The sequence below is a fragment of the Fukomys damarensis genome, unplaced genomic scaffold, assembly GCF_012274545.1.
Source record: "Fukomys damarensis isolate Sample0158 unplaced genomic scaffold, DMR_v1.0_HiC HiC_scaffold_37, whole genome shotgun sequence".
NCBI lineage: Eukaryota > Metazoa > Chordata > Mammalia > Rodentia > Bathyergidae > Fukomys > Fukomys damarensis.
The window spans coordinates 47,133,339-47,159,044 of record NW_022900949.1 but is presented as its reverse complement, the minus strand read 5'-3'; the positions used below and the strand labels follow the sequence as shown (position 1 = coordinate 47,159,044).

The 25,706-nt window shown below is 36.5% G+C and overlaps 1 protein-coding gene across 3 annotated transcripts in view; it reads left to right on the top strand.

Annotated features, from left to right (window-relative positions):
* The window catches only part of Topbp1 (DNA topoisomerase II binding protein 1), a 78,929-nt gene that overhangs the window by 27,569 nt on the left and 25,654 nt on the right, over positions 1-25,706 (top strand). For all 3 annotated transcript variants that reach the window (XM_010625479.3, XM_010625480.2, XM_010625481.2), the window contains 7 exons: positions 8,546-8,754; positions 10,274-10,560; positions 14,907-15,080; positions 15,339-15,448; positions 21,084-21,207; positions 22,145-22,291; positions 22,386-22,488. In XM_010625479.3, the coding sequence (XP_010623781.1) occupies positions 8,546-8,754; positions 10,274-10,560; positions 14,907-15,080; positions 15,339-15,448; positions 21,084-21,207; positions 22,145-22,291; positions 22,386-22,488 (1,154 nt within the window). The remainder of the gene's footprint in view (positions 1-8,545; positions 8,755-10,273; positions 10,561-14,906; positions 15,081-15,338; positions 15,449-21,083; positions 21,208-22,144; positions 22,292-22,385; positions 22,489-25,706) is intronic.

Genomic DNA, 25,706 nt, shown 5'->3' with positions numbered 1-25,706 from the left:
CCAGTCCTGGCCCTTAGTAAGTTACTCTAGGTCAATCCCATACTATTTATTTTTCCTCACAACCAAAGTGTGACGTGCTTTTTCAACATCTCAAGAATTAAGAGAAAAAAATGATAAATGAATACATTGGAAAAAATGAATTTTGAAAAATTTCAACTCCAATCTTTGTGATTTTAATATCTAAATGTAATGAATTTATGTCTGTATTGTTCTTTAGATATCATTTTCATTTTAAGTATTTACGTTAACATTTCATTGAAACTAAAACTGGTACTATATTTGAATTAGTGTTAACCACTAGTTTCTTCATCCAGGTTGACGTTACTGTTTCTCTTGTTTTTAAAAGGTTACTTGTATAGACTATCAGACTTTAATTGATCCAAAGTCAAATCCTCTCTTCACACCAATCCCAGTAATGACAGGAGTGACTCCTTTAGAGGATTGTGTTATTTCCTTCAGCCAGTGTGTTGGAGCAGAAAAAGATTCTCTGATATTCTTGGCAAGTTACCTTGGAGCAAGGTATGGGATGTTTTAATGTGCCTGCTGTTGTGTACTTTTTAATTTATTTTGACTTACTAGAAAGCATTTTAATTAGAATTTGGCCAGGTATTTTTATTGTATTTGTGAGTAATGGATAGTGTATCTGATGGCTCAAGGTGATAGAGGGCAGGAAACAATGAGCTGAATGTCTGGCAAACATTTAAGACCACAGGCATTAACCAGGCAGGTATGCCACACAACTGTAATCCTGACACCTGGAGGCTGAAGTGGGAGAATAAAATGTTTGAGACCAGCCTGGGCTACAAAGTGAGTTTGAGGCCAGCCTGGACTGTATGGTGAGACCCTATCTGGAAAAAAAAGAAAAACAGACTACAGGCCTCGGTGCTATGTTATTAAGAATCAGGAAAGGGACTATTTAATGCTGATACATGGGCTGTTACTGAATAGTGCTCATCTAAATATTATACCCTTCCATGTACCATATGGATTTATTTATTCATCTTGTATGCATTCATTGTTTCTCTTGTTTTCAGCCAGAAATGCAGATGTACTATTTGTATCAGGACCTATGAATACTTTGAGTGAAATAAAATGAATTTAAAAGTTACTTCCGAAAATCTGTATTAGCCCAGCCCTAATTTATCATTAGATGGTGGTTATTTAAAAAAGAAGCAGCTGGATGTGATACAATCCCAGCTACCCAGGAGGCTGAGGCAGGAGGATTGCAAGTTTGAGACTAGCCTGGATAACTTAGCAAGATCCTGTCACAAAATTTTAAAACTGAGTGAGGGTTCTGGGGTGATAGGTCAGTGATGAGATTATTTGCCTAGCACATATAAGGCCTTGTGTTCAATTCCCCAGTACTCCCAAAAAAGAAAAAGGAAAAAAGTAGAAAGCTATTAATATCAATAAATATATATTAAGCTTTGTATTAAAAGTAAAATACTTTCAGAGTATATCATAAGGTAAAATTCAGCTGTTTTTTTTTTTTTTTTTTTTTTTTTTTTTTTTTTTTTTTTTTGGTACCTGGAATTGAACTTGGGACCTTGCTCTTGCAAGGCAGGTGGTGGAACCATTGAGCTAAATTCCCAGCCCGTTTTTAAAGAAAAATGACTCAGAACATTGTGGGTGAATGGTGGGCAAAGATATAAATGCCTAAGGAAAGAAAAAGGTTAGTTTTACTAGCAGACAGGTTTGAATTTATATCAAAAGTGATTAAGAAAAAAGAGCATTGTAATAATGCTATTCATGCTGAAGATAAAATTTATGCCTTATGATTGAAAAAACATGGTAAATCTTAATTTTTTTCCTTTATCATAGTAAAAGACACATTGCCATTAATTTCCCTCAGAATATTCCCTCTTGCTTTAATCACTTATCCCATCATTCTTGCCGCTTTCTGAAGTGGTTCCGTAAAGTCCTTTTTCATGAGCATCTTTAGTTACACTGTTCAGATTAATTCAAAACATTTACCTTTCATGGTCATTTTGACTTTGGAGAAGAGCCAGAAGTCACGTGGTGCTGGATCTGGTGAATAAGGTGGATGAGGACACACTGTACTTTTTTGCGAGCCTACCTTTTTGTTGGATGCTATTTGGCAGTAGCATTTACTAAAGTTTTGATTAGACATCATAAAGACATTCAACAAAAGATTTCCAGAACTGCTTCAGAAAGAGACAAAAATGATGGGATTAGTGTATGCAGAGCTGGAAGGAGAATTTTGAAAGGGATTTGTGGCATTGTGTCCTTTACTTAATGATAAATTTAAAAATCCAAACATTAATTGTATTTTGAAGTACCAAAGATGACATTATCATTCTTAAGACAAAAACAGTAAGACATGTGAGGAATTAAAAACTTTGTAGTAGCTCTTGGTTCAAAGAAGAAATGAAACTGTCCTTTCTTCGTTCCTCTTTCTCCTTATCTCTCCTCTTTCCTGTCTCTCTTCTCTCTCTCCTCTCCCTCACCTGCCTTCCAGAATAAAGTCTCCTTTCGGGGGGTGGGGGAAGAAATCAAAACCATTTAAAAGCCTAGATATGTTTACCAACCCAATAGAAACAGGCAACTCCAGCACCCAGATTTTAATTTTTTTGAGAGAAGGTATCACTGTGCAGTTCAATATAGCCTTGAACTCACTGTGTAGTGAGGCTGAATTTGAACCCACGGTGATCCTCCTGCCTCAGCCTCTGGAGTGCTAGAATTATAGGCGTTTGCCACCATGCCAAGCTCCAGATTTTAATCTTAAAATATTATTTCCTACTAAAACTAAAGCTTAAAGAAATGATTAATTACAGATTTGGGGGAGAGAGTATATAAGTGAATCTGGAACATTTTGTCAGGCTAAAGAGCGAGGATATTATCAAAGGCTATTAGGTTGGTGTCAAAAATACATTCACTTGGGCCAGGGTTCTAGCTCAGTGGTTTCGCCACCTGCCTTGCAGATGCAAGGGCCTGAGTTCACTACCCAGTACGCCCCCCAAATACCTTCACTTGCCAAACACAGGAAAACTTAAGTATAATTAAAGATAATAACTGCAGTGGATGGGCCGGGGATTTAGCTCAGTGGTGCTGCGCCAGCCTTGCAAGTACAAGATCCTGAATTTGATCCCTGATACCAGGAAAAAAAAAAAAGACTGCAGTGGATTCAAACACATCATAAAGTGGTTAAATCATGACTTCACAGTGATACTGTAAAAACTAAGGTAATTGATCACTTTTGAAAGATATTCAGGAGCCAACCTTTTATTTTGAAAACTGCCAAAAGGAAAAAAGAGTAACTATTATCCTGCCATTTTCTATACAGTATATATTAGGATAGCATGTAAGTAGATAAGGTACAATTGTCCTTTTTAGAGATATTCCAAAATATAAGGAAGGATAGGATTATAACCTTCAATTAGTGAAAGAATCTAGGCATTGAAGTTTTAATAGTAAACACAAACATAACTAGAACATATTTTTACCTGTGGGTATGTTGTAGTAACCCCATTGTATGCCTAAAACTGTGGATGATATCAGAGTCTCTATTTACTATGTTTTATCTTATGCATACATATATTCTTTTTCTTTTTTTTTTTTCAGCTTTAATTGAGTTTATTGGTACATTTTACAGTTACATTCATTGTTGGGATCTTGTACCTCTACATGACAAGTCTTGATTCTCATTTTTTCCCCTTACCTCTGCCCTTCCTTCACCCCCTCCTCCCCTCCCCATCTACAAACACTTTATTTTCATCTTTTCATTCTCTCACATTTTTTTCTTTTCCCTTTTTACCCTTCCCCTACCCATCCCACCTTCCCTACACCTTTAGCTCCTTTCTTCCCATTTCTAAATGTCAGTAATCTTATTAGAATCTTATGCATTGTTGCAGATTATTTACACCAGGGAAACTATTCGGTATTTACACATGTGTGACTTATTTATTTCACTTAGGAGTATATCTTCAATATGTATCCATTTTCCTATGAATGAATCTATTTTCTCATTCTTTATGGCTGAGTAATATTCCATTTTATAGAAAAACCACAACTTCTTTATCCAGTTTCCAACGGATGGGCAAATAGGCTGTTTCCAAGATTTAGCTATTACAAACTGTGCCGCTATAAACATGGGTGCACATACTTCTCTGTGATATGATTCTTTTAGTTCTCTTGGAAAGATACCCAGCAGAGGGATGGCTGGGTCAAATGGAACCTCCAGTCCAAGCTCTTTGAGGTATCTCCATATTGATTTCCATAGTGGTTGCACTAGTCTGCACTCCCACCAACAATGGAGGAGGGTTCCTTTCTCCCCACAACCCCGCCAACATTTGTTATTGTGTGATTTCTTGATAGCAGCCATTCTTTGTGGGGTGAGGTGGAATCTCAGTGTTGTTTTCATCTGCATCTCTCGAATGACCAGTGATGTGGAACATTTTTTCATATATTTTCTTGCTGCTTTTACTTCTTTGTATGAGAAATGTCTGTTCATTTCGGATGCCCATTTTTGGATCGGGTCTTTATATTTGGGGGGACTGATTGTTTTGAGTTCTTTATATATCCTTGATAATAGTCCTTTGTCTGAGGTACAGCTGGTAAAAATTTTTTCCCACATTGTAGATTGTCTCTTAGTTCTGCTAATGGTTTCTTTTGAAGTACAGAAGCTTTTTAGTAAGATGAGATCCCAGTTGTTGATTCTTTCTGCTAGTTCCCGTGCTACTGAGGATTTGTTCATAAAGTCTTTTCCTATACCAATGTCTTCCAGAGTTCTGCCTAACTTACTTTCCAGCAAGTTTAATGTTTCTGTTTTAATATTTAGATCTTTAATCCATTTGGATTTTAATTTAGTGCATGGCGAAAGATAAGGGTCTAATTTTAATCTGTGACAGGTTGATATCCAGTTTTTCCAACACCATTTATTAAAGAGGCTATCTTTCCTCCACTGAGGATGGTGAGCTCCTTTGTCGAAGATGAGGTAGCTGAGTACATCTGCATTTGTTTTTGTGTCTTCCAGTCTGTTCCATTGATCCTCAGGCCTATTTCTTTGCCAGTACCATGCTGATTTTATCACAGTGGCTTTGTAGTATAGTTTCAAATTGGGAATTGTTACACCTGGTGCCATGTGACTGTTGCCTATAATGGCTTTTGCTATTCTAGGTCTCTTGTGGTTCCAAATGAATTTTTGGATTCTTTTTTCTAGTTCTGTGAAATATAGTGTTGGAATTTCAATTGGCATTGCATTGAATGTATATAGCAGTTTCGGTAGTATGGCCATTTTCACTATGTTGATTCTTCCTACCCAGGAGCAGGGGATATCTTTCCATTTTTTTATATCCTCTTCGATTTCTTTTTTCAGAGTGCTGTAGTTTTCAGTGTAGAGATCTTTTGTTTCTTTTGTTAGATTGATTCCTAGATACTTCATTTTTTTGGATGCTATTGTAAAAGGAATTTTTTCCCTTATTTCTCTTTCTGTCTGTCTGTTATTTGTGTATAGAAAGGCTATTGATTTTTGGGTATTCACCTTGTATCCAGATACTTTACTGAATCTGTCAATTAAGTCTAGAAGTTTTTTGGTGGAGTTTTTTGGATCTTCAATGTAGAGTATCATATCATCAGCAAATAATGATAGTTTAACTTCTTCCTTTCCTATCTTTATTGCTTTAATTTCTTTCTCTTGTCTAATTGCTGTGGCTAATGTTTCCAGAACTATATTGAAGAGAAGTGGCGATAGTGGGCATCCTTGTCTTGTTCCTGATTTTAACATGAAGGTTTTCAGTTTTTGGCCATTCAATATGATGTTGGCTGATGGTTTTTCATAAATAGCCTTTATTAAATTGAGGTATAGACCATCTATTCCAATTTTTTGCAGGGTTTTTATCATGAATGGGTGTTGAATTTTATCAAATGCTTTTTCTGCATCTATTGAGAGGATCATATGGTTTTTGTCCTTGACTTTGTTAATATAATGTATTACATTCACTGACTTTCGTATGTTGAACCACCCTTGCATCTCTGGAATAAATCCGACTTGGTCATGATGGATGATCTTCTTAATAATCCTCTGTATTCTGTTTGCTAGTATCTTATTAAGGATTTTTGCATCTATATTCATTAAGGAGATTGGTCTGTAGTTCTCCTTTTTGGTTGTATCTTTCTCTGGTTTGGGAATCAGAGTGATACTTGCTTCCAGGAATGAATTTGGAAGTATAGCTTCTCTTTCAATTTCATTGAAAAGTTTGAAGAGTAATGGTAGTAGTTCTTCTCTAAATGTCTTGTAAAATTCAGCAGTGAATCCATCAGGGCCTGGGTTTTTCTTTGTTGGTAAGTTTTTAATTACATTTTCAATTTCACTGATTGTGATTGGCGTGTTTAAAATGTTTTTGTCTTCTTCGTTCAACTTTGGTAATTCATAAGTATATAGAAATCTGTCCATTTCTTCTGTGTGTTCCATTTTATTAGAGTACAGGTTCTCAAAGTAGGTGTTCATGATCCTCTGGATTTCTTTTGGATCTGTTGTGACTTCACCTTTTTCATTCCTGATTGCATGGATCTGAGCCTTTTCTTTCCTTTTTTTGATAAGATTAGCTAAGGGTTTGTCAATTTTATTTATTCTTTCAAAAAACCAGCTCTTTGTTTCATTTATTTTTTGTATCGTTTTCTTAGTTTCAATTGCATTGATTTCTGGTCGGATCTTTATAATTTCCTCTCTTGTTCGAGCTTTGGGTTTTTCTTGCTCTTGTTTTTCTAGGAGTCTGAGTTTCATCGTTATGCATACATATATTCTTATGGTAAAATTAAATGTACAGTATAAATTAGCCCCAGCAAGAATTAACAAGTCAGGTGTGGTGGCACATACCTGTAATCCCAGCATCCGGAAGGCTGAGGAAAGAGAATTGCCACAAGTTTGAGGCCAGCCTGGACTACACAGTGAGACCTTGTCTCAAAAAACAAAAAAATGAAGAAACAGAAAAAGAGATTAGCAACAATGAGAAGGAAATAGAACCATTATAGCAATAAACTATAATAAGTTATATACATATGGTTTCTCTCGGCGTGAGCATGCATGTGATCCTCAACAGTTAATCTAATTCTGACCCAGCTACTAAGTGACTAATTGGCGGGTAACATGGGCAGTATGGATGTGCCAGACAAAGCAATGATTCATATCCTCGGTGGGACAGGTGGACTGTGAAATTTCATCTTGCTGCTCAGATTGGTGTGCAATTCAAAATTTTAAGTTGTTTATTTTGGGATTTTTCCATTTACTATTTTAGAACACTGTTAACATGGCAATTGAAACCATGTATCCATGGTGAGACTACTATACCAAAGAAAATTTTTTTAGGGAGGGCACTAAGCAAACTAATTCCAAAATTTATGTAGAAAGATTAGCAAGCAGGAAAGTTGTGAAAATTCTGAGATGGAATAATTGGGATTAGTCCTAACTGTTAATAAACAGCAGTGTGTAAACCTCACTCAAAAACAGTGATTTTAAATAAAGGAAATTTCAGTGAATGAACAAGTTTAGCGATAGACCTAATACAGCCATTTTATTTATGATAAAATGATATTTCTAATTAATAGGAGAGAGAATAAATAGAATTCGATAAAGTTGGAGCCATGTTTCATACCAAAGTGCCAACTGGATCAGTGGGTTAAATGTGAAAGTACTAGGATTTATTTCAGTGGTTCCGGCACCTGCCTCACAAGGCAGCAAGGGCCCCAGTTCGATCCCTGGTACCATCCCCTCCTCCAGAAAAAGGACTAGGAAAGACAGCACATTAAAAAATGTTTTAGGGGCAAGCCACTTTCTGGTCTTTCTTAGACAGAAACTTTCCCTCAATAAATTTTTCCTACTAAAAAAAAAAAAAAAAAAAGTTTTAAAAGTTAGGAACTAGAACCATGATGGAAGCCTCTTAGAGCTTTCAGTGATACGGAACAACATGCTGTGGCACATACGCCATAGATTCACCGCCACTGAACCACAACGTAAGACCCAGAAGTTAGCAAAGACTGAATTCTATTTCTATCTCAACTGTTGGATCTATGTTTCTGCCCCATATTCTCTGTTTAATATCATCTGCTCTTGATCAAGTTACTTTATATATTACCATAGCTATAAAATCATATTTCACAAATATTAAGATGACCAATGAGATTATGTGAAAATACTTTGGAAAGTTATAGTGGGAAAATATATATAATGTTATTTATATAACTTTGCTTCATATCCCCTTTCAGGAGGAAAAGATGGGTGGGTGAGTAATGACTAATTAAGTAGATACTATGTACTTAGTCTTGAAAGTCTAACTTTGTATAGAGTTTAATTGGTATAGCAATATATTTTTATCCTAGAGTGAGCACTTATAAAGGGATTTGCTTAATTTCATGTAAAACATGCCCCTTTTTTTTTTGGTACCAGGAATCAAACTCAGGATGTAGAACATGCCAATTTTTATTCAGTGTGTGTTTTCTCAAACTTAAGTAACTTCATAGAAACTTTGTTCTTAGTTTTCTAGCTCATTGTGTATGTGACCATTTGCTTTTCTTTAAATATAAATTTCAGTGTTCAAGAATACTTCGTTCGCAAATCCAATGCAAAGAAAGGCATGCTTGCCAGTACACATCTTATATTGAAAGAACCAGTTGGTTCCAAATATGAAGCTGCAAAGAAGTGGAATTTACCAGCAGTCACTATAGCTTGGCTGCTGGAGACTGCTAGAATGGGAGAGAGAGCAGATGAAAGCCATTTTCTGATTGAAAATTTACCCACAGGTTATTACTTTTATTTTATTCCATATATATGCTTTACTACTTGATGGTTTCTGGGATATTCGTGTTCCAGTGTGTTTGCTGTAGGGAAGATCGTGTATTTCTACTTTTCATTTTATTTGCAGTAAGCCACTGTTGAGCATTTGACATTGGATGGCAAAATGAATGTGTGTCTGCAGCATAAATTCTTAATTTGTATTGTACTATCAACCATAAATATTCCAAAGCTAGTGGGTGCAAAACAGTGTAAGAATGTTTGAGGTTCTTAGTTTGAAGATGAAAGGTGTGAGCTTTTTTCTTCTTTACTTTAACTCCTTTTGTGGCTTATACTAACCACTTAACTAATGTGCTTTCTTTTTCTGCTTTTCTTTGGGTCTTTGTACATTTCTTCAAGACCATTTCATACTCACTGGCTCTTTTAGTTGTTTTCTCCAGTGCAAGGGATTGAACCTCCCGGCAAGCACTGCCTTTGTCTTGCCATAATATTTTGTTTTGCCCCTTTATGCTTCTTACACCAATTACTTTTGTCTCTTCACTAAACTGTAAGGCAAGGCACATGCATGTCCTGTGAATTCTGTATTTCCAATGTCTAACATCAGGCCTGGCATGGAGTAGTCATCTAGAAGGTGTTTTGTTCAGTGTTGAGAAAAGGTGGAAGGGAGGCAGGGGTGGAAGGACACAAATAACCTGTAGATGATGATGATATCATGGGCAAACTTAAGGGACAGGTCAGTAGCTTGGGAACACCTCTCAGCGTCATTATTTACCTAGCTACAATGAGAATTTATGATGGACACTCAAGTGAGTATAGGTCATATTAAAATTTCTTGGTGGACTTCCCAAAAACTTGAGTGTAGTTGGGATTGTTGTTGTTTGTTTTTGTTTTTGGGTGGGTGTTTTTGGTGGTACTGGGGACGGAACCCAGAGCCTGGCTCATGCTAAGCAAACACTCTGCCACTAAGCTACATCACCAGCTTGGGATTTTTTTAATTTCACCATTGATTTAAGTTGACATTTATGGATGCATTTGTGGCAGTGGGTTTTCTGAAAAGATTTTAATGTTTAACAAGATGAAATAGGAAGCCTGTGTTCATTACTTGTTTTAGTTAATGCTTTTCCAATTCAGTGTATATTTTAACACATTACCTGGTTTACTTCCTAGAGACCAGGAATATAACTTTATGGTTTAACATGTTCCTGAGATATAACATGAAAGTCAAATAAGGTAGCTGCATGTGATGGCACACACCTGTAATCCCAGCACTCTGGAGGATGAGTCAGGAGGATCACTGATTTCAAAACCAGCCTGGGCTACATAGTGAATTCAGGCCAATTGAACTACATAGTGAGATCCTATCTCAAAAAATCAAAATGAAAACAAATTAATTGAATTAAACTAAAAATACAAAAAGAAACTATGTACCAGTGAGATGCAAGAGTGTTACTTCTTGTGTGCTTCTTTAGAGAAAAGAAAGTGAATGTTATTGGCTCATATATGCTGCTTTTCATTTTAAATGTGTAGAACAAAGATTGGAAACCAAACCAACAAATAGCGAGACTCTAAATCTGGATACTTTAGCACATCCTGGCAAACATGTGGAATCTCTCAGAAAAATGACTGTTACTCCTTTGGATATGAACCGCTTTCAGAGTAAAGTTTTCCATGCTGTGCTCTCACAACACACTGGGCAGGTTTCAGCCTCTCCAGCAGTAGGAAAGCCACTTCAGAAGGAGCCCTCAGCACACCTGGATACACCATCAAAATTTCTGTCTAAGGACAAGCTCTTCAAGCCTTCATTTGATGTGAAGGTAAGGTTTAAAGGTTTGTCCCAGAGTTAGAATTTTACAGTTGATAAAGCTTCAAATTCTGCACAATTTGCTTTAATAAGTTTTTCAGAGATGTTGGCAGGGAGATTCATAGTATTGAATACTCAGTGTTTAGGTAACAACCATTGATATGTTATGGTTTGAAATCAGGACATCTTGGTTCAAGACCAAAATCTGCCATGAGCTATGGAACTCTAGACCAGTGGTGGCGAACGTACTGCACGTGTGCTACGGTGGCTGTTTGTACCATTGAAAGTGCTAAAAGGTTCACCACTTCTCTAGGCAGTTTATTTAACCTGAGCATCACTTTCTCCTTTTATACAAAGAAGATAGGATTTGCCCTGAAAATTGACAGGTTTATTTTAAGGATCAAATGAAAGAGTATGATGAAATGATTTAATAAACTGTAAAAATAATGTAAACACATTCCTGTGTATGTATAGATTCCATGAGTGCACCCAGGGCTTGCTTTCTGAAGATGTCTGTAGCATCACCTTCCTTGTCAGTCATTTCCCTTAGGGGAGGTGAGTTGATTTTGTTTCTTTGTTTGATCTGTTGGCCTGGCTTCCTTTTTGAAAAATTCTTTCACAAATTAAAGGCTAATGTAATTCAAATGGTTTCCTTTTATTTCCCAAAAGGATTTTTTTCCCTTTTCCTTGGTAGCTCTTTGGCTTTTCGAGTTGTTGTTTAAACCATTGCCTATGATTTATTTGTCCATGAAACTTTACAAAATTACTATACCCACTGATCTGTTGATGTTTTGCTCCTGTTACAGTGATTGATCTCTTAATGTTTTGAAATAGCATAGGAGGGCCGGGGATTTAGCTCAGTTCCGCCACCTGCCTCACAAGTGCAGGGACCCAAGTTCGATCCCCGGTACCAAAAGAAAAAAGAAATAGCATAGGGTTTTAAAAAGCAGCATTTTAATGTTTTGCTAGTGTGTTTTAGTGCAGACTTACTTTAAAGTTTATGGATTGTGCATCTCCAGAAAATAAATACCAGGTAGGTTTTTTATCTTTGAAAAATTTCAGTCTTTATTATAACAAATTCAGAATTCTGAGCATGCCCATGAAATCCATTTGAAGTAACATACTGTACTGTACACTCTTGCTTCTCCTGCTTTAACAAGTAAAGGACAGTCTCTGTTTTGGGAACTGTGAGATCTGGAGTGAACTTTTCTGCCTCTTGGTGCCTTTTAAATCTAACCTCTTTAAGGTTCATTATTTTTGTCTGTAAAATCAGAATAAATCCAGATGATCTCTGCAACTCATGGCTGACAGTCGCTTTGAATAGCAAATGAAATAATATTAGTAGGCAAGGAAGTAGTCAAGGTATTGCCAGTCATTTAGACCATTCTTTTATGGATACCTTGCAGTAAAAGTTACAGATCTGAAGTAGTCTCACTACAAAACAAACAGAAAAACATACATGTAACTAGATGGACGTGGTGGCACACGCCTGTAATCCCAGCACTTGGGAGGCTGAGGCAGGAGGATCACTATGAATTCGAGACCAGCCTAGGCTACATAGAGAGTTCTAGGTAAGTCTCAACTACATAGTGAGACTCTGTCTCAAAAAAACAAAAAACAAACAAAACACACATGTAAGGGATTTAATTGTTTAGAATCACGGTTTATTTTGCAGTGTCTCCCCCCCTCCTTTTTCCCATTTTTTGGTAGTATATAAAGTAAAGCTTTCTCTTCTAATCATTGGTTTGTCAAATTGAAGTGATATATATTAAGTTCTTTGTGTAAAACATAGATGTCACCTGGAATAATGACAAAATTATCCATTTATTAGGTCTCAAGAATTAACAAAAAAATTCTCTTTAAATTAATGTTTTCATTGGCATATATTATTACTGGGCATGGTGGTTAAATTCTGTAGTCCCATAACAGGGGAACTGAGGCAGGAGGATTGCAAGCTCAAGCTCAGTCTGGGACAATTTAGCAACTTAGTGAGAACCTCTTTGAAATTTTTTTTTTTATCCCTTAAGACCCGGGATATATAGCTCAGTGCAAAGATCCTGAATTCAATCCTCAATACCACAAATAAAACAAAAAACTACAATAAATGTATTACTAAGTGAATATCAGTGTTAACAGTTGAGAATCCACTTTGCTTTTTTCTCACTGTTGCTTTCTCCCTTTTTCATAAGAGGTGACATTACTGTTTCTCACACTGTAGTTTCGTTATGTTTGCTTCTTACTTAAATAAGTGGCAGCATATGTATTCTTTTGAGTCTGTTTTGTTGTTTCTGTTCATCTACCATTTAGGATATTTGTCCATATTGCTCCATGTAACTATGTTATTTACTCAATTGTATGGATTTACACGGTTTACATTTCTAGTACTATAAGGGGGATGAGCTTTTGGGTGGTGAGTAGGTTTCCTTTTTTTTTTTTTTTTTTTTTTTTGAGACAGGGTCTCACTATGTAGTTGAGATTGACCTGGAACTCACTATGTAGCCCAGGCTGGTCTCGAACTCACAGCGATCCTCCTGCCTCAGCCTCCCGAGTGCTGGGATTACAGGCATGCACTACCACGCCTGGCTAGTAGGTTTCTATTCTTACAGGATTATGTTACTATGAACATTCTCCATATCTCTTAGAATATGTATGCATGTATACAGTGTGATATATACCTAGATAGGAAGTTGCTGGGTTACATTTTACTGTTAGTAGAGAATGAAAAATTGTCCAAGAAGTACCAGATGATACCTCCGCCAGTAGATAGTACAGTAAGAAGAGTATCTAGTAGTTATCCTAGCAAATTCTTAGTCCTATAAGTTGTTTGATTTTCTGACTTTTCTTTTGGAAATAATTTTAACTAAAAAATTATTAAGGTAAAATAGTATAAGAAATATTCATATACTCTACTCTTTAAATATATAGTGTTTTCATTATAGTCTTTTAATTTCTATTTGGAAGGGCTATTTTGTTTTTTAAATTTCTAGTTCTGTTCCATTGTGCTTAGGGTATCGTACTATTTTTACTTGGCAGACAGAACTTACAGATGTTTTGTGCTTTGATATTTGATGGCATAATGTCTGGTATATATCCAATATATCAGGTGTGAAAAATATGGTAAATGTTTAAATTTTTAAAAAACTTATTACAGTAAAATACACACTGCCATTAACCGCCCCCCCAGAATTCTCCCCCTTTCTTTGAATTCACTTATCCCATCATTCTTACCACTTTCTGAAACAGTTCGAGAAGACCTCTTTCATGAGTGTCTATAGTTTTGCTATTACAGCTGCCTTGATTTTCTGAACCATTTAAAACACTGACCTTTCATGGCCATTTTGACTTTGAGGCAGAGCCAGAAGTCACACAGTGCCAGATTCAGTGAATAAGATAGATGAGAACACACCCATTATCATACTTTTATGAATCTGGTTGATGGCACTTGAAAACTGCATTCACCTTATTTTTGATCATGTGACAGGGGTTCCAGAACTGCTTCAGAAAGTGGCAGCAACAGTGGGCTAAGTGCATGTGAAGGCCAAGGGGAATATTTTGAGGGAGATCAGTGGCAGTGTGTATTTTACTGTTACACATTTTAAAAATTTAAACACATACTGTGTTATTTTGATCACCCCTGTATGCATCCAGATCTAATTTATTGCTTACATTGTTTAAACATTTTATTTTCTTTCCTATTTTTTGTCCACTTCACCTATCTTGTTTTAGAGTTTCTTACTGATATTCTGTTTCTCCTGGTCTCTCACATGGTTTTTCTTTTAAATAAGTAGTTGCTGTGTTAATCATTGGCACCAGGTTAAATATATTCTGTTGTGTACATAGATGTGTAGATGAAGAAGACAGTGAGCAAGCTGCTTGGGCAGTAGCTTCCTCCCAGGAGGGGGGATAGTGGGTACTTTGGGAACAGGAACATATTTTATACACTTGAAGATTTTTCACAATTTTTAACTCATTCTGACTTGTTTTTTACTTACAATTTTCTTATTTATTATATCCATCCTCATGTGTTTCCTTCTCTGTGTTTCATTTTTGTCCTTTTAAATATAACTTTAACTCTTTAGATTCAGATAAATGTGGCATGAACTGTTAAAATCTAAGCCCGGTAGTCTTGAACTGGTTTGCTGGACAGTAGGGATTTATTTATTTTTTCATAGTATACAGATATAAATTATAGTTTATTCTTTTTGTTGTTGTTTGAATGAAAACTAGAGATTAATTCTTTAATGCATTAATTTTGAGGAGTTCCTTCCCCTCTTTTTATACCCCTCGGTCCTCCTCTCTTTTTCCTTCCTATCCCTCATTCCACCTCCCCTAAACTTTCCTTCTCTTTCAAATACATAGGATGCACTTGCAGCCTTGGAAACTCCAGGAGATGCCAGTAAACAGAAGAAGAAACTGAGTCCACCACTCTCAGAAGTCATTGTCAAAAATTTGAAACTTGCTTTGGCAAATAGCTCTCGAAATACTGTTGCTCTTTCTGCCAGCCCTCAGCTGAAAAATGCCCAAATGGAGAAGGTAGGCTTGTTCTCTCTTTTTTATTGAGACAGTCTCACTATGTAGTTTAGGCTGGTCTTGAACTCACTATGTAGCCTCGGCTGGCTTTGAATGTGTGGCAATCCTGCCTCAGCCTCCCAAGTGTTGAAACTACAGGCATGTGCCACCACACTTGGCTGCTGTCTTATCAAGTGGAAATTTTAGGTAAAAGATTTCAAACAATGTCTAATCTGTTGGGGTTTTTTTGTTTTGTTTTGTTTTTTTTCTCTCCGTGTACAGGAAGAAGCTCCAAAGCCACTTCACAAAGTTGTGGTATGTGTGAGTAAAAAACTCAGTAAAAAGCAGAGTGAACTAAATGGAATTGCAGCCTCTCTAGGAGCAGATTACAGGTAGTACACATCTTTCTGTTTGGAGGTATTATGGCCTAAGAAAACCTAAAGTTATTGTGAGCATTCTCCAGAATACATGATTTTTGCTTTTTAGTTTGTAATACTATGTATGAAATCTCTCCAGTTGATTTTTAACTTACCTCATCCTTTGAAAATATCCTCTCATTTATCCATTTATGTGTATGTATTTCTTAAGATGCATTCAACAAATATTTGAGAACCTGTTTTGTTCTACTCACTATTCTAGAAACCTGAGATTCATGAATTGTCAGTATTAAAGAGATCCTGTGTTCAGGAGTTTATAGTCCAGTAATCCACTGGGACCTGAGATTAAACTTATTTTTACCATAATGATTTTCAGATTAGAACTCTTCTGTGTGTAGTACTAAGTACTCCGAGGCCCTTCTGAATTAAGATGATCTGTTTTCAACATGTTTTAATTGGTATCTTTTTACTCTTAAGAGAAAAGTTTTGGGCTGGTGATGCAGTTCAGTGGTAGAGCACGCCTAGTGTTCCTGAGGCTCTGGGTTCAATGCCCAGCATTGCCAAAGTCAGACAGACAGACACAGGATCTTGCTATGATGCCTGGGTCCTGCCTTAGTCTTTTTAGTAGTTGGAACTGGCTTATTTTTATCATTTTAAGACTTTGTAGATGTAATCTGTTAGATCTGCCCTCAACCTGGAAGCCTAAGCCAGAGACAGCTTCCTAGTTAAGGGTTGAGAAACTGCTTGCTCTTTCTGTTGATCACTAGTGTCCAGCTGTCCATGGATAGTATAGTGGTTGGCTTTATGTGTGACAGTTTGAGAAATAGACTTAGTTTTAACTTTCCCTTTAATCTTATTTCAGTTAGTTTTCTATTTGATAAAGAAATTGGGCCAGGATAATGTAAAAATAAAATTTATCTGTAATAGTTCTAAGCATCTAAGTGTTTAATGCACCTGTTGTGGGCTAGTGAAGCTTTCTTGTTATTTGTATTATCTATAATATGCATAATTGTATAGTTATCTGTTATTTACATTTTTATTACTGGTGGTTGAACAATACCTTTTTTCTTTCTCATAGTAGCCCTATGGGAGGGTATGTTTTATAAGTTTTAAAATGCCAGTCCTTTAAGTATTAAAAAAAAAAATTATTGTTGAAATTTCTAAGCAGAATTTAACTATTCAATTACATTAATTAAGTTTTTTTTGAAAGCCAGGCAGGATGGTACACTCCTGTAATCCTAGCTAATCCTAGCTACTAGTCCAAGGCAGAAAGATCAAAAGTTCAAGGCAGGCCTGAGCAATTTAGTGAAACCTTGTCTCAAAAATGATGTTATCTCAGTGGTAGAATGACCTTGGGTTTGGTTTCCACTACCACAAAAATAAAATTAAAAAATCTGTTCTTGAAATGGATTTCTCAAACTTGGTAAATAATTAAAATGCCTTTTAATAGGGTTACAGTATTTATGTGTTCACTTTGGCAATCCATTCTGAAATAAATATCCTAAGTGTGCCCTTCCATGATCTCTAGGACCAGACTGTCTTAAAGAGATGATCTGATACTGTCTTTTTCTACATGGTTTTGTTAGGACATTAGAAAATCATGCAGAATATGGGATACTTGTGTGACTATTCCTTAGAATTTCTAGCACCCCTGGACCTTATCACATAGTGTAGTACCCTCTAGTATATGAACATATTACTTTAACAGCCAAAGTCACCCTGCAAATTTCTAAAGCACTTCTTGGAGCAAAGTAACAGTTGATGAAAGCACTTACCTGGACCAAGGTCAGTGGGCTGGTCATCTCTTTCTATAGTAAAATTTCACTGGAACCTAGCAATGCTTTTTATGTATTGTCTTTGACTGCCTTCACCTAACAAGGCAAGAGGTGAGTAGTTGGAAAAGGAATTGACCTGTAGGGCCTAAGGCATTTATTTACCAGCTAGCCTGTAAGAAAAACTTGCCCATTCATGATCTGTACCATCTGCAACCACTAATAAAGGACCTCAGAGGGCCAAAACTCATAGTTTCTATTTTAATTATCATAGTGATGTTAAAAGGTAAACCAAGTTGATTCAAACAAAAACTCCTCTATTTTTCTGAATTATCTGGATTGTTTAATATATTTAAATAAAATTTCCAGGATGGTGGCACATGCCTTTTATCTCAGCACTAGGGTGGCTGAGGCAGGAGAATTGCTGGAATTCAGAGCCAGCCTAGGCCACATGATGAGTTCAAGGCCAGCCTTGACTACATAGTGAGACCCTGTCTCAAAACAAAACCTTAAAGGGAATACTAAAGTGCTGATACTTAAATACTATAATTTGATGGCAATTACAGACAGTTATTAGCACTAATGAATTAGGCAGGGTATATTTTAAATATGTTTTTAAGGATGCACAGAGCACTAGAAATTAGAGATGCTTATAATTTAGGTGCTTGTAATATTAGTGCGTAATTTGCTTAATTTTTGCCTGTTTGAAAGGTTCAGGGATATTTGTTATTTGGGGAATGGAAAACATATTGTGTCCACAAGAGAAATTTATTTTGGGTTTTTGTTTCATTTTGTTTTGGTGGGTTTTTTTTGCGGTACTGGGGACCAAACTTAGGGCCTTGCACTCCCAAGGCAGGTGTGGAGCCACTGAACTGAATCCCAGGCCCCAGTTTTGGTAATTATATTTAGAAATACTTTTTTTTCAGACAGGGTCTTGCTATGTAGCCCAGGCTGGTCTTCAACTCATGGAGAGCCTCATGTCTCAGCCTCCCAAGTACTAGGACTACAGGTGTGTGCCACCATAACCCTGCTAGAAATGCAGTTTTTATTTCTCTTTCATTTTTGAACTTTGGAAAGATGACATGTTGTACATTTTTCCATTTTCCTAAAATATTACAAGGGAAGAATCAAGAGATTTTAGCACACTGAGTTAATAGCATGGGTTTTGAATTCAAACTGGCTCTACACTTACTGAATATCTTCAACAGATTCTTTACCCACATCCCTCAGTTTTTCTTTTTTTTTTCTTTTTTTTCCTTTTTTTTTGAGACAGGGTCTCACTGTGTAGTTGAGCCTGACCTGGAACTCACTTTGTAGCCCAGGCTGGTCCGAACTCCCAGTGATCCTCCTGTCTCAGCCTCCCAAATGCTAGGATTACAGGTGTGTGCCACCACGCCCGGCCATCCCTCAGTTTCTTATCTGTAAAATGGATATAATACCAGTGTGACAATGTTTTTGTGAGGAGTGAATGAGGTGATGATTGGAAATGTACAGTCTGTTGTAGGACATAGAGCAAATATATAATGAATAATGACAACCAAGAACCAGAGGACAGATTTGGATGCTTTGCAACATTTTATTAATTTAAAAAAATCTATATCTGCATCTCTCGAATGACCAGTGATGTGGAACATTTTTTCATATATTTACTTGCTGCTTTTACTTCTTTGTCTGAGAAATGTCTGTTTCAGATGCCCATTTTTGAAACGGGTCTTTATATTTGCAGGGGCTGATTCTTTTGAGTTCTTTATATATTCTAGATAATTGTCCTTTGTCTAAGGAGCAGCTGGTAAAAATTTCCCACATTGTAGGTTGTCTCTTGGTTCTGTTGATGGTTTCTTTTGCAGTGCAGAAGCTTTTTAATAAGATGAGATCCCAGTTGTTGATTCTTTTTGCTAGTTCCTGTGGTACTGAGGATTTTTTCATAAAGTTTTTTCCTATGCCAATGTCTTCCAGAGTTCTGCCTAACTTATCTTCCAGCAAGTTTAGTGTTTCTGTTTTAATATTTAGATCTTTAATCCACTTGGATTTTAATTTAGTGCATGGTGAAAGATAAGGGTCTAATTTTAATCTGTGGCAGGTTGACATCCAGTTTTTCCAACACCATTTATTAAAAAGGCTATCTTTTCTCCAGTGGGGACAGTCAGCTCCTTTGTCAAAGTTGAGGTAGCTGAGTATATCTGGAGTTGATTTTGTGTCTTTCAATCTGTTCCACTGATCCTCAGGTCTGTTTCTTTGCCAGTACCATGCTGTTTTTATCACAGTGGCTTTGTAGTATAATTTCAAATTGGGAATTGTTATACCCACTGCCATATCTCTGTTGCCTAGGATGGCTTTTGCTATTCTAGGTCTCTTCTTGTTCCAAATGAATTTTGGATTGTTTTCTCAAGTTCTGTGAAATATGCTGTTGGAATTTCAACAACACTGAGATTCTACCTCACCCCACAAAGAATGGCTGCTATCAAGAAATCAACCAATAACAAATGTTGGTGGGGTTGTGGGGAGAAAGGAACCTTTCTCCATTGTTGGTGGGAGTGCAGACTGGTCCAACCACTATGGAAATCAATATGGAGATACCTCAAAGAGCTGGGACTAGAGGTTCCATTTGACCCAGCCATCCCTCTGCTGGGCATCTTTCCAAAAGAATTAAAAGAATCATATCACAGTGATACATGCACACCTATGTTTATAGCAGCACAGTTTGTAATAGCTAAAACTTGGAAACAGCCCATTTGCCCATCCATTGGAGACTGGATAAAGAAGATGTGGTTTTTCTATAAAAATGGAATACTACTCAGCCATAAAGAATGAGAAATTAGATTCATTCATAGGAAAATGGATACATATTGAGGATATACTCCTAAGTGAAATAAATAAGTCACATGTGTAAATACTGAATAGCTTCTCTGGTGTGAATAAACTATAATAGTACATAAGATCCTAATGAGATAATTGACAATGTGAAAAAGGAAGAAAAGGGCTAAAGGTGTAGGAAAAGTGGGAAGGGTAGGGGAAAGGTAATTAGGGAAAAGAAAAAAATATGAGAAAATGAAAAAATGGAAATAAAGTGTTTGTAAATGGGGAGGGGAGGAGGGGTGAAGGGAGGGCAGGGACGGGGACAAAATGAGAACCAAGACCTGTCATGTATATGTGCTGCCGAAGCGAGCACCCAAGACCTGTCATGTAAAGGTAAAAGATCCCAATAATGAATGTAATTGTACTGTATACCTAAAATGCACAAATAAACTCAATAAAAAATAAAAAATATTTATTGTTGCTATAAAGTGATAATGAAAATTATGAAAGAAAATCAAAGCCATTCCGAGAAGTATAAAGAAAGAATACCATTCAAAACATATCTTAGTCACCTTGTTCTTTAGGACACAGTAACCACTTCTTAGAGCAGGCATATCTCCTAACACACATTTAGCTATAAACTCATAGCTGGACTAATCCACCAGTGAATACAATGCCTCATAATCCATTCACCTCCAAAAAGCCCCATGTACTAGCTCATGAATCTTCAGGTGACATCTAAATATAAGCCATAAAAACATATCTCTTCATTTATATACCTTAAGATGTATCGTAACATTTGCCAGTGAGTGGAGTCTTATCAGTTTGATGGTCTTGCTTACTCTAGTTCTGAAAGTTTTGTGTAGGTCAGGATATTCTGTTCATAGTGAATAATGATCATCTCTTTTTTTTTTTTTTTTTTTTTTTTTTTTTTTTTTTTTGGTACCAGGGATCAAACCCGGGTCTTTGTACTTGCAAGGCAGGTGGTGGAGCCACTGAGCTAAATCCCCTACCCAGTGATCATTTTAACCAGTGTGGATATTTCTCTTAGTTACTCATTTTCTTGTATTTGGTTGTTTCAGGTGGAGTTTCGATGAGACTGTGACTCATTTCATCTACCAAGGCCGGCCAAATGATAGCAACCGAGAGTATAAATCTGTAAAAGAAAGAGGAGTACACATTGTTTCAGAGCATTGGCTTTTAGAAGTAAGCAATGTTTTCCTCCCTCTCTTCACTTTAATTGAAAATATGTACAAACATTTCAGTACAGGTGGGTCAGTGTATGTGAAGAAGTTTGACAGTCTTGGTTAACTGGAGGCACATCATGGAAAGACCACATGGGAGAGTACTTACCTCGTGGCTGGGAAGTAAAAGAGAAGAGATTTGGGGTCCACTGTGCCCTTCAAGGACAAGCCCCCCGCCCATTTCCTACTAGGCCTCAACTCTTAGTGCTAGGCTGATCAAGTCTCTGACACATGGGCTTTTGGGAATGGTAAAGATCTAACCCATATCACAGTTCACATTGCTTTTCTTTTCAATTTTCCTCCTCCTCCTCTTCCTCTTCCTTCTTCTATCTTCTTCTTGTCTTCCTTTCTTTTTCCTTCAATACTGGGGATACAACCCAAGGACTGCTGAGCTATATTCCCAGCTCTGTTTGTATATTTTATTTTGACACAGGGACTAAGTTACCCAGGCTGGCCTTGATCTTGCAATCCTCCTGCCTTAGCCTCCCCAGTAGTTGAGATTATAGGTGTGTGCCACCACCACCACATTCTTAAGGTCTTTAAATACTTAACAAATCTTTAGTGAGCACTCTTTTTATTTATTTATTTATTTATTTTTGCTGTACTGCAGATTGAACTTGGGACCTTGCACTTGTGAGGCAGGTGTGGTGCCACTAACTAAATCCCTGGCCCTAATGAGTACCCTTCCTTTCACTAGTTAAAAAATGGTATGAATGAAAATTTTATAATTTGAAAATTTTATACAGATTTTCACTGTAAATTAAAATTCTTAAAACTAACTTCATGAGTCTTTGTAATCTTATGACATACTATATTGATTGTTATATTATGCTGCTTAACACCATTTAGTTGCTAAGGTTTTGCTCAGTTCTGTTTTAAAGCACACCTTTGTGTTTCAGTGTGCCCAAGAATATAAACATCTTCCAGAATCCCTTTATCCTCATACTTATAATCCCAAAATGAGCCTGGATATCAGTGCAGTGCAAGATGACCGACTCTGTAATGGTCAAGTACTTTCAGCTGTTTCTGCAGGAAAGGACAATCAGGTAGGTGATGTGCACAACACAGAAAGTATAGTCATAGATTTCTCTAAGAACTTACAGCTTCATTTGAGAAATTATGATTTTTCTCTTTCAATAGCTAGATCATTTGACTGTAGAAGAAAATGATGTAGATAATATGACTGCCAATAACAAAGAATCAGCACTGTCAAATGGAAGTGGAAGGAATGATTCTAAAGGAGGTAAAATGTTTTAAATTGCAAAAAGAAAATTTTTATAAATAAATGTCTTGCAAATACTTCACATCAGATGGAAAAAGTAAAATTAGTTATATTGCTAAATGCTAGCAGACTATATATTTGAGAATCAATTCTGGATTCTAGGTATTTTACAGAGTTAATGTGCTACAGCTCTGATCCATTAAAAGTGGGAGTTAATGATTTTTTTAAAATTCTTTGTTGTAGATCTTTTTAGTGATATTTTAGTTTCATTATGTAATGTATCTTAACATATTCACATAGTTTTAAGGATACAGAAGGAAGTATGAAGAGTTCCCTCACCTTTGTTTCCCAGTATTAATTAATTTGTTATCTTCCTAGAGCTGTTTTATGCATGTTTAAGTATATATATTAAATATGTTTTCTCTTTCCCTATCTTTTAAAAAACTTGTAAATGTGAACTAACATTTTGTTTCTCTGGTGTTTGGGGATCAAATCCAGGAGAGGCCTTATGCATCCTAGAAAGTGGTCTACCACTGAGTTATATCTCCAACCCTCCTGTATGCTCTTTTACCCTGATCTTTTTGTTTAATAGTTTAGCTTGGGGATTGTTTTATATTGATATAGGCAAACTGTGGAGATACAATACTACAGGCTAGTTCCAAATCACTGCACTTGTCACAATAAAGCGAGTCACATAGATTTTTGTGGCTTTTTAGTTTATATAAAAAAATCTCTTAAAGATGCATTAGCATTATGCCTTTTAAAATAGACACATAATTTTAAAAGACATATTCAAATGAGAAGGGGAAGAAGGGAGAGGAAAGGAAGGATGAGACGAGGAACAAAATGGAAACAAAGCTTTGTAAAGGAGGGAAAGAAGGGTTGAAAGGAGGGGAAGGGAATGGTCAAAGAAGCAAGATATATCATGTACCAGGTATAAATTCTCTGTGATGAATGGTATCATGTATATCTAAAATATGCCAATAAAATAAAAAAATGCAAAAACACAAAACTTATATTGTGGGCTGGAGATGTAGGTTAGTGGTAGAGTGCTTGCTTAGCATTTGCAAGGCCATAGGTTCCATCCCCAGCACCTTAAAAATAAAACAAAACTTTATAAGGGGGAAAAATACTTTATTGTTAAAACATGCCAATGACCATCTGATCCTTCAGGAAGAGAGAATCTTTCTGCTGATAGAGAGTCTTGCCTCTGCTAACTCAGGTCATAGTAGTTGCTGAAACATTTGCCACACTGATGCTTCCTTTCATGAAAAGTTTCTCTGTAGTATGCATAGTACAACTCCTTTCCAAACTGGAGTCATATCCTACCTGTGATTTGTCAACTATGCCTATATCATATCCTTGGGTTTTTGTTTTGTTTTGTTTTGTGAAACAGGGTCTCTCTATGTATCCCACACTGGCCTGGAACTCTCAGCAGTCCTCCTGTATCAGCATCCCCATTGCTGGGATTACAGGCAAGGGCCACCATGCCTGGCTTTGCTATATAATACTCTGAATTGTTTATTTCAACGTTGATTACATCATCCTTACTAGAGTAAATTCCATCCCAAGAAACTACTTTCTTTGATCACCAGTAAGAAGCAACTCCTTATCCAATAAGGTTTTATCATTGATCTGTCTTGCTTTTTAAATGTAATTTCCTCACTGAGCTTAATCATTTTTAGCTTTTGATTTAAAGGTAGAGATACAACTCTTCCTTTCACTTGAACACTTACAGGCCACTGTAGTATGTTAACTGGACACTTTTTTCAGTATTGTTTCTCAAGGAATAAGGAGGTTCTAGGAAAGAGAGTGGGAGATGGGAAACAATCATTGAAGATCATTGGTCACATATTACTGTAACAGATAAAATTATAAGGAAAAAGTTTGAAATATTGTGAAAATTCACCAAAATGTTACATAGAAAGTGATCACATGCTGTTAGAAAAATGGTGCTGATAGATTTACTCAATACAGGTTGCCACAAATCTTCATTTGGTAAAAAATGCATTGTGTTTGGCCAGGGATTTAGCTCAGTGGTGCCACACCTGACTCACAAGTGCAAGGTCCTGAGTGTGATCCCCAGTACCACCCCCCATACATTGTGTTAATGAAGTGTGGTGGTGCACACCTGTAATCCAAGCACTTCAGAGGTTTGGCAGCAGGAGGATCACTGCAAGTTTGAGGCCAGCCTAGGTTGCATAGTGAATTCAAGGCCAGCCTGAATTGCATAGCAAACAAACCAAACAAAACACAAACCAAATCAAAAACCACCAAACAAAAGTCCTAACCAAACAAAACAAAACAAAGCTGTTAATTTTTTTCTGTTGTTGTGACACAGTCCTGGACAATGCATATGGAAAAGCAATGTAATTTAGCGCAGTTTTGGAACTGAAAACCCAGGATTGAGCAGCCCCTTGAGTTTGCTTCAGATGAGGGCCTTATTATCATATATCACATCATGAAATCTGGCATTAGGCTATAGTATTTATGGCTGTGGGGGAAAGCGAGGAAAATTCTGGGTCTAGGCTTTCTCGTTTTATAACAATTCACTCTCAAAGGAATTAACTGGAGCCTGCTGAGAACTATATTAGTCACTCTGGAGAGTGGTACTCCACTTGAGACCATAATGGTAAACAAAATCAGACAAGAGGTTACATGTTGCATGGTATCTCTTATATGAGAGACCCAAAATATACATAATTTAAATAGCAAATAAAAGATAGATGATAGAAAATAGGGAAATAGACCTTTTACAGATTGAAAGAGATTTTGGAATGGAAGGAGAATGGAGGGGGTCAGGGTAAGAAAGAAAGAAGAAAACTTATTATGCATATGTACCAATGCCCCATGATGAATGTATTCATTATATATTGCAAACTTGTACTAATAACTTAAAGAAGGGGGAAGCACCTCTGGTGACCTAACCATCTTCCACTAGGCCCCACTTACTTCACTGGGGACCAGGCTACCAGGCCATGAATCTTTAGGGATTCACTCAGATTGTCCAAGCCATAGCACATAGTATTTGTGAAGCAGAGTAAACTAGATATGACTGTGCATAAGGACCTGCTTCCGTCTTTTTGTTTTTTAAATTCGCCTAGTATTCATTGTATGGTGGCCCTGCTTTATTTTGCCATCTCTTGTTGATTGGCATTTTCAGGTTATTTTTAATTTCTTACTATTCCATTGTTGCATTTAATAACCTTATAGATATACCTGCTCTCTTTACTAGATTA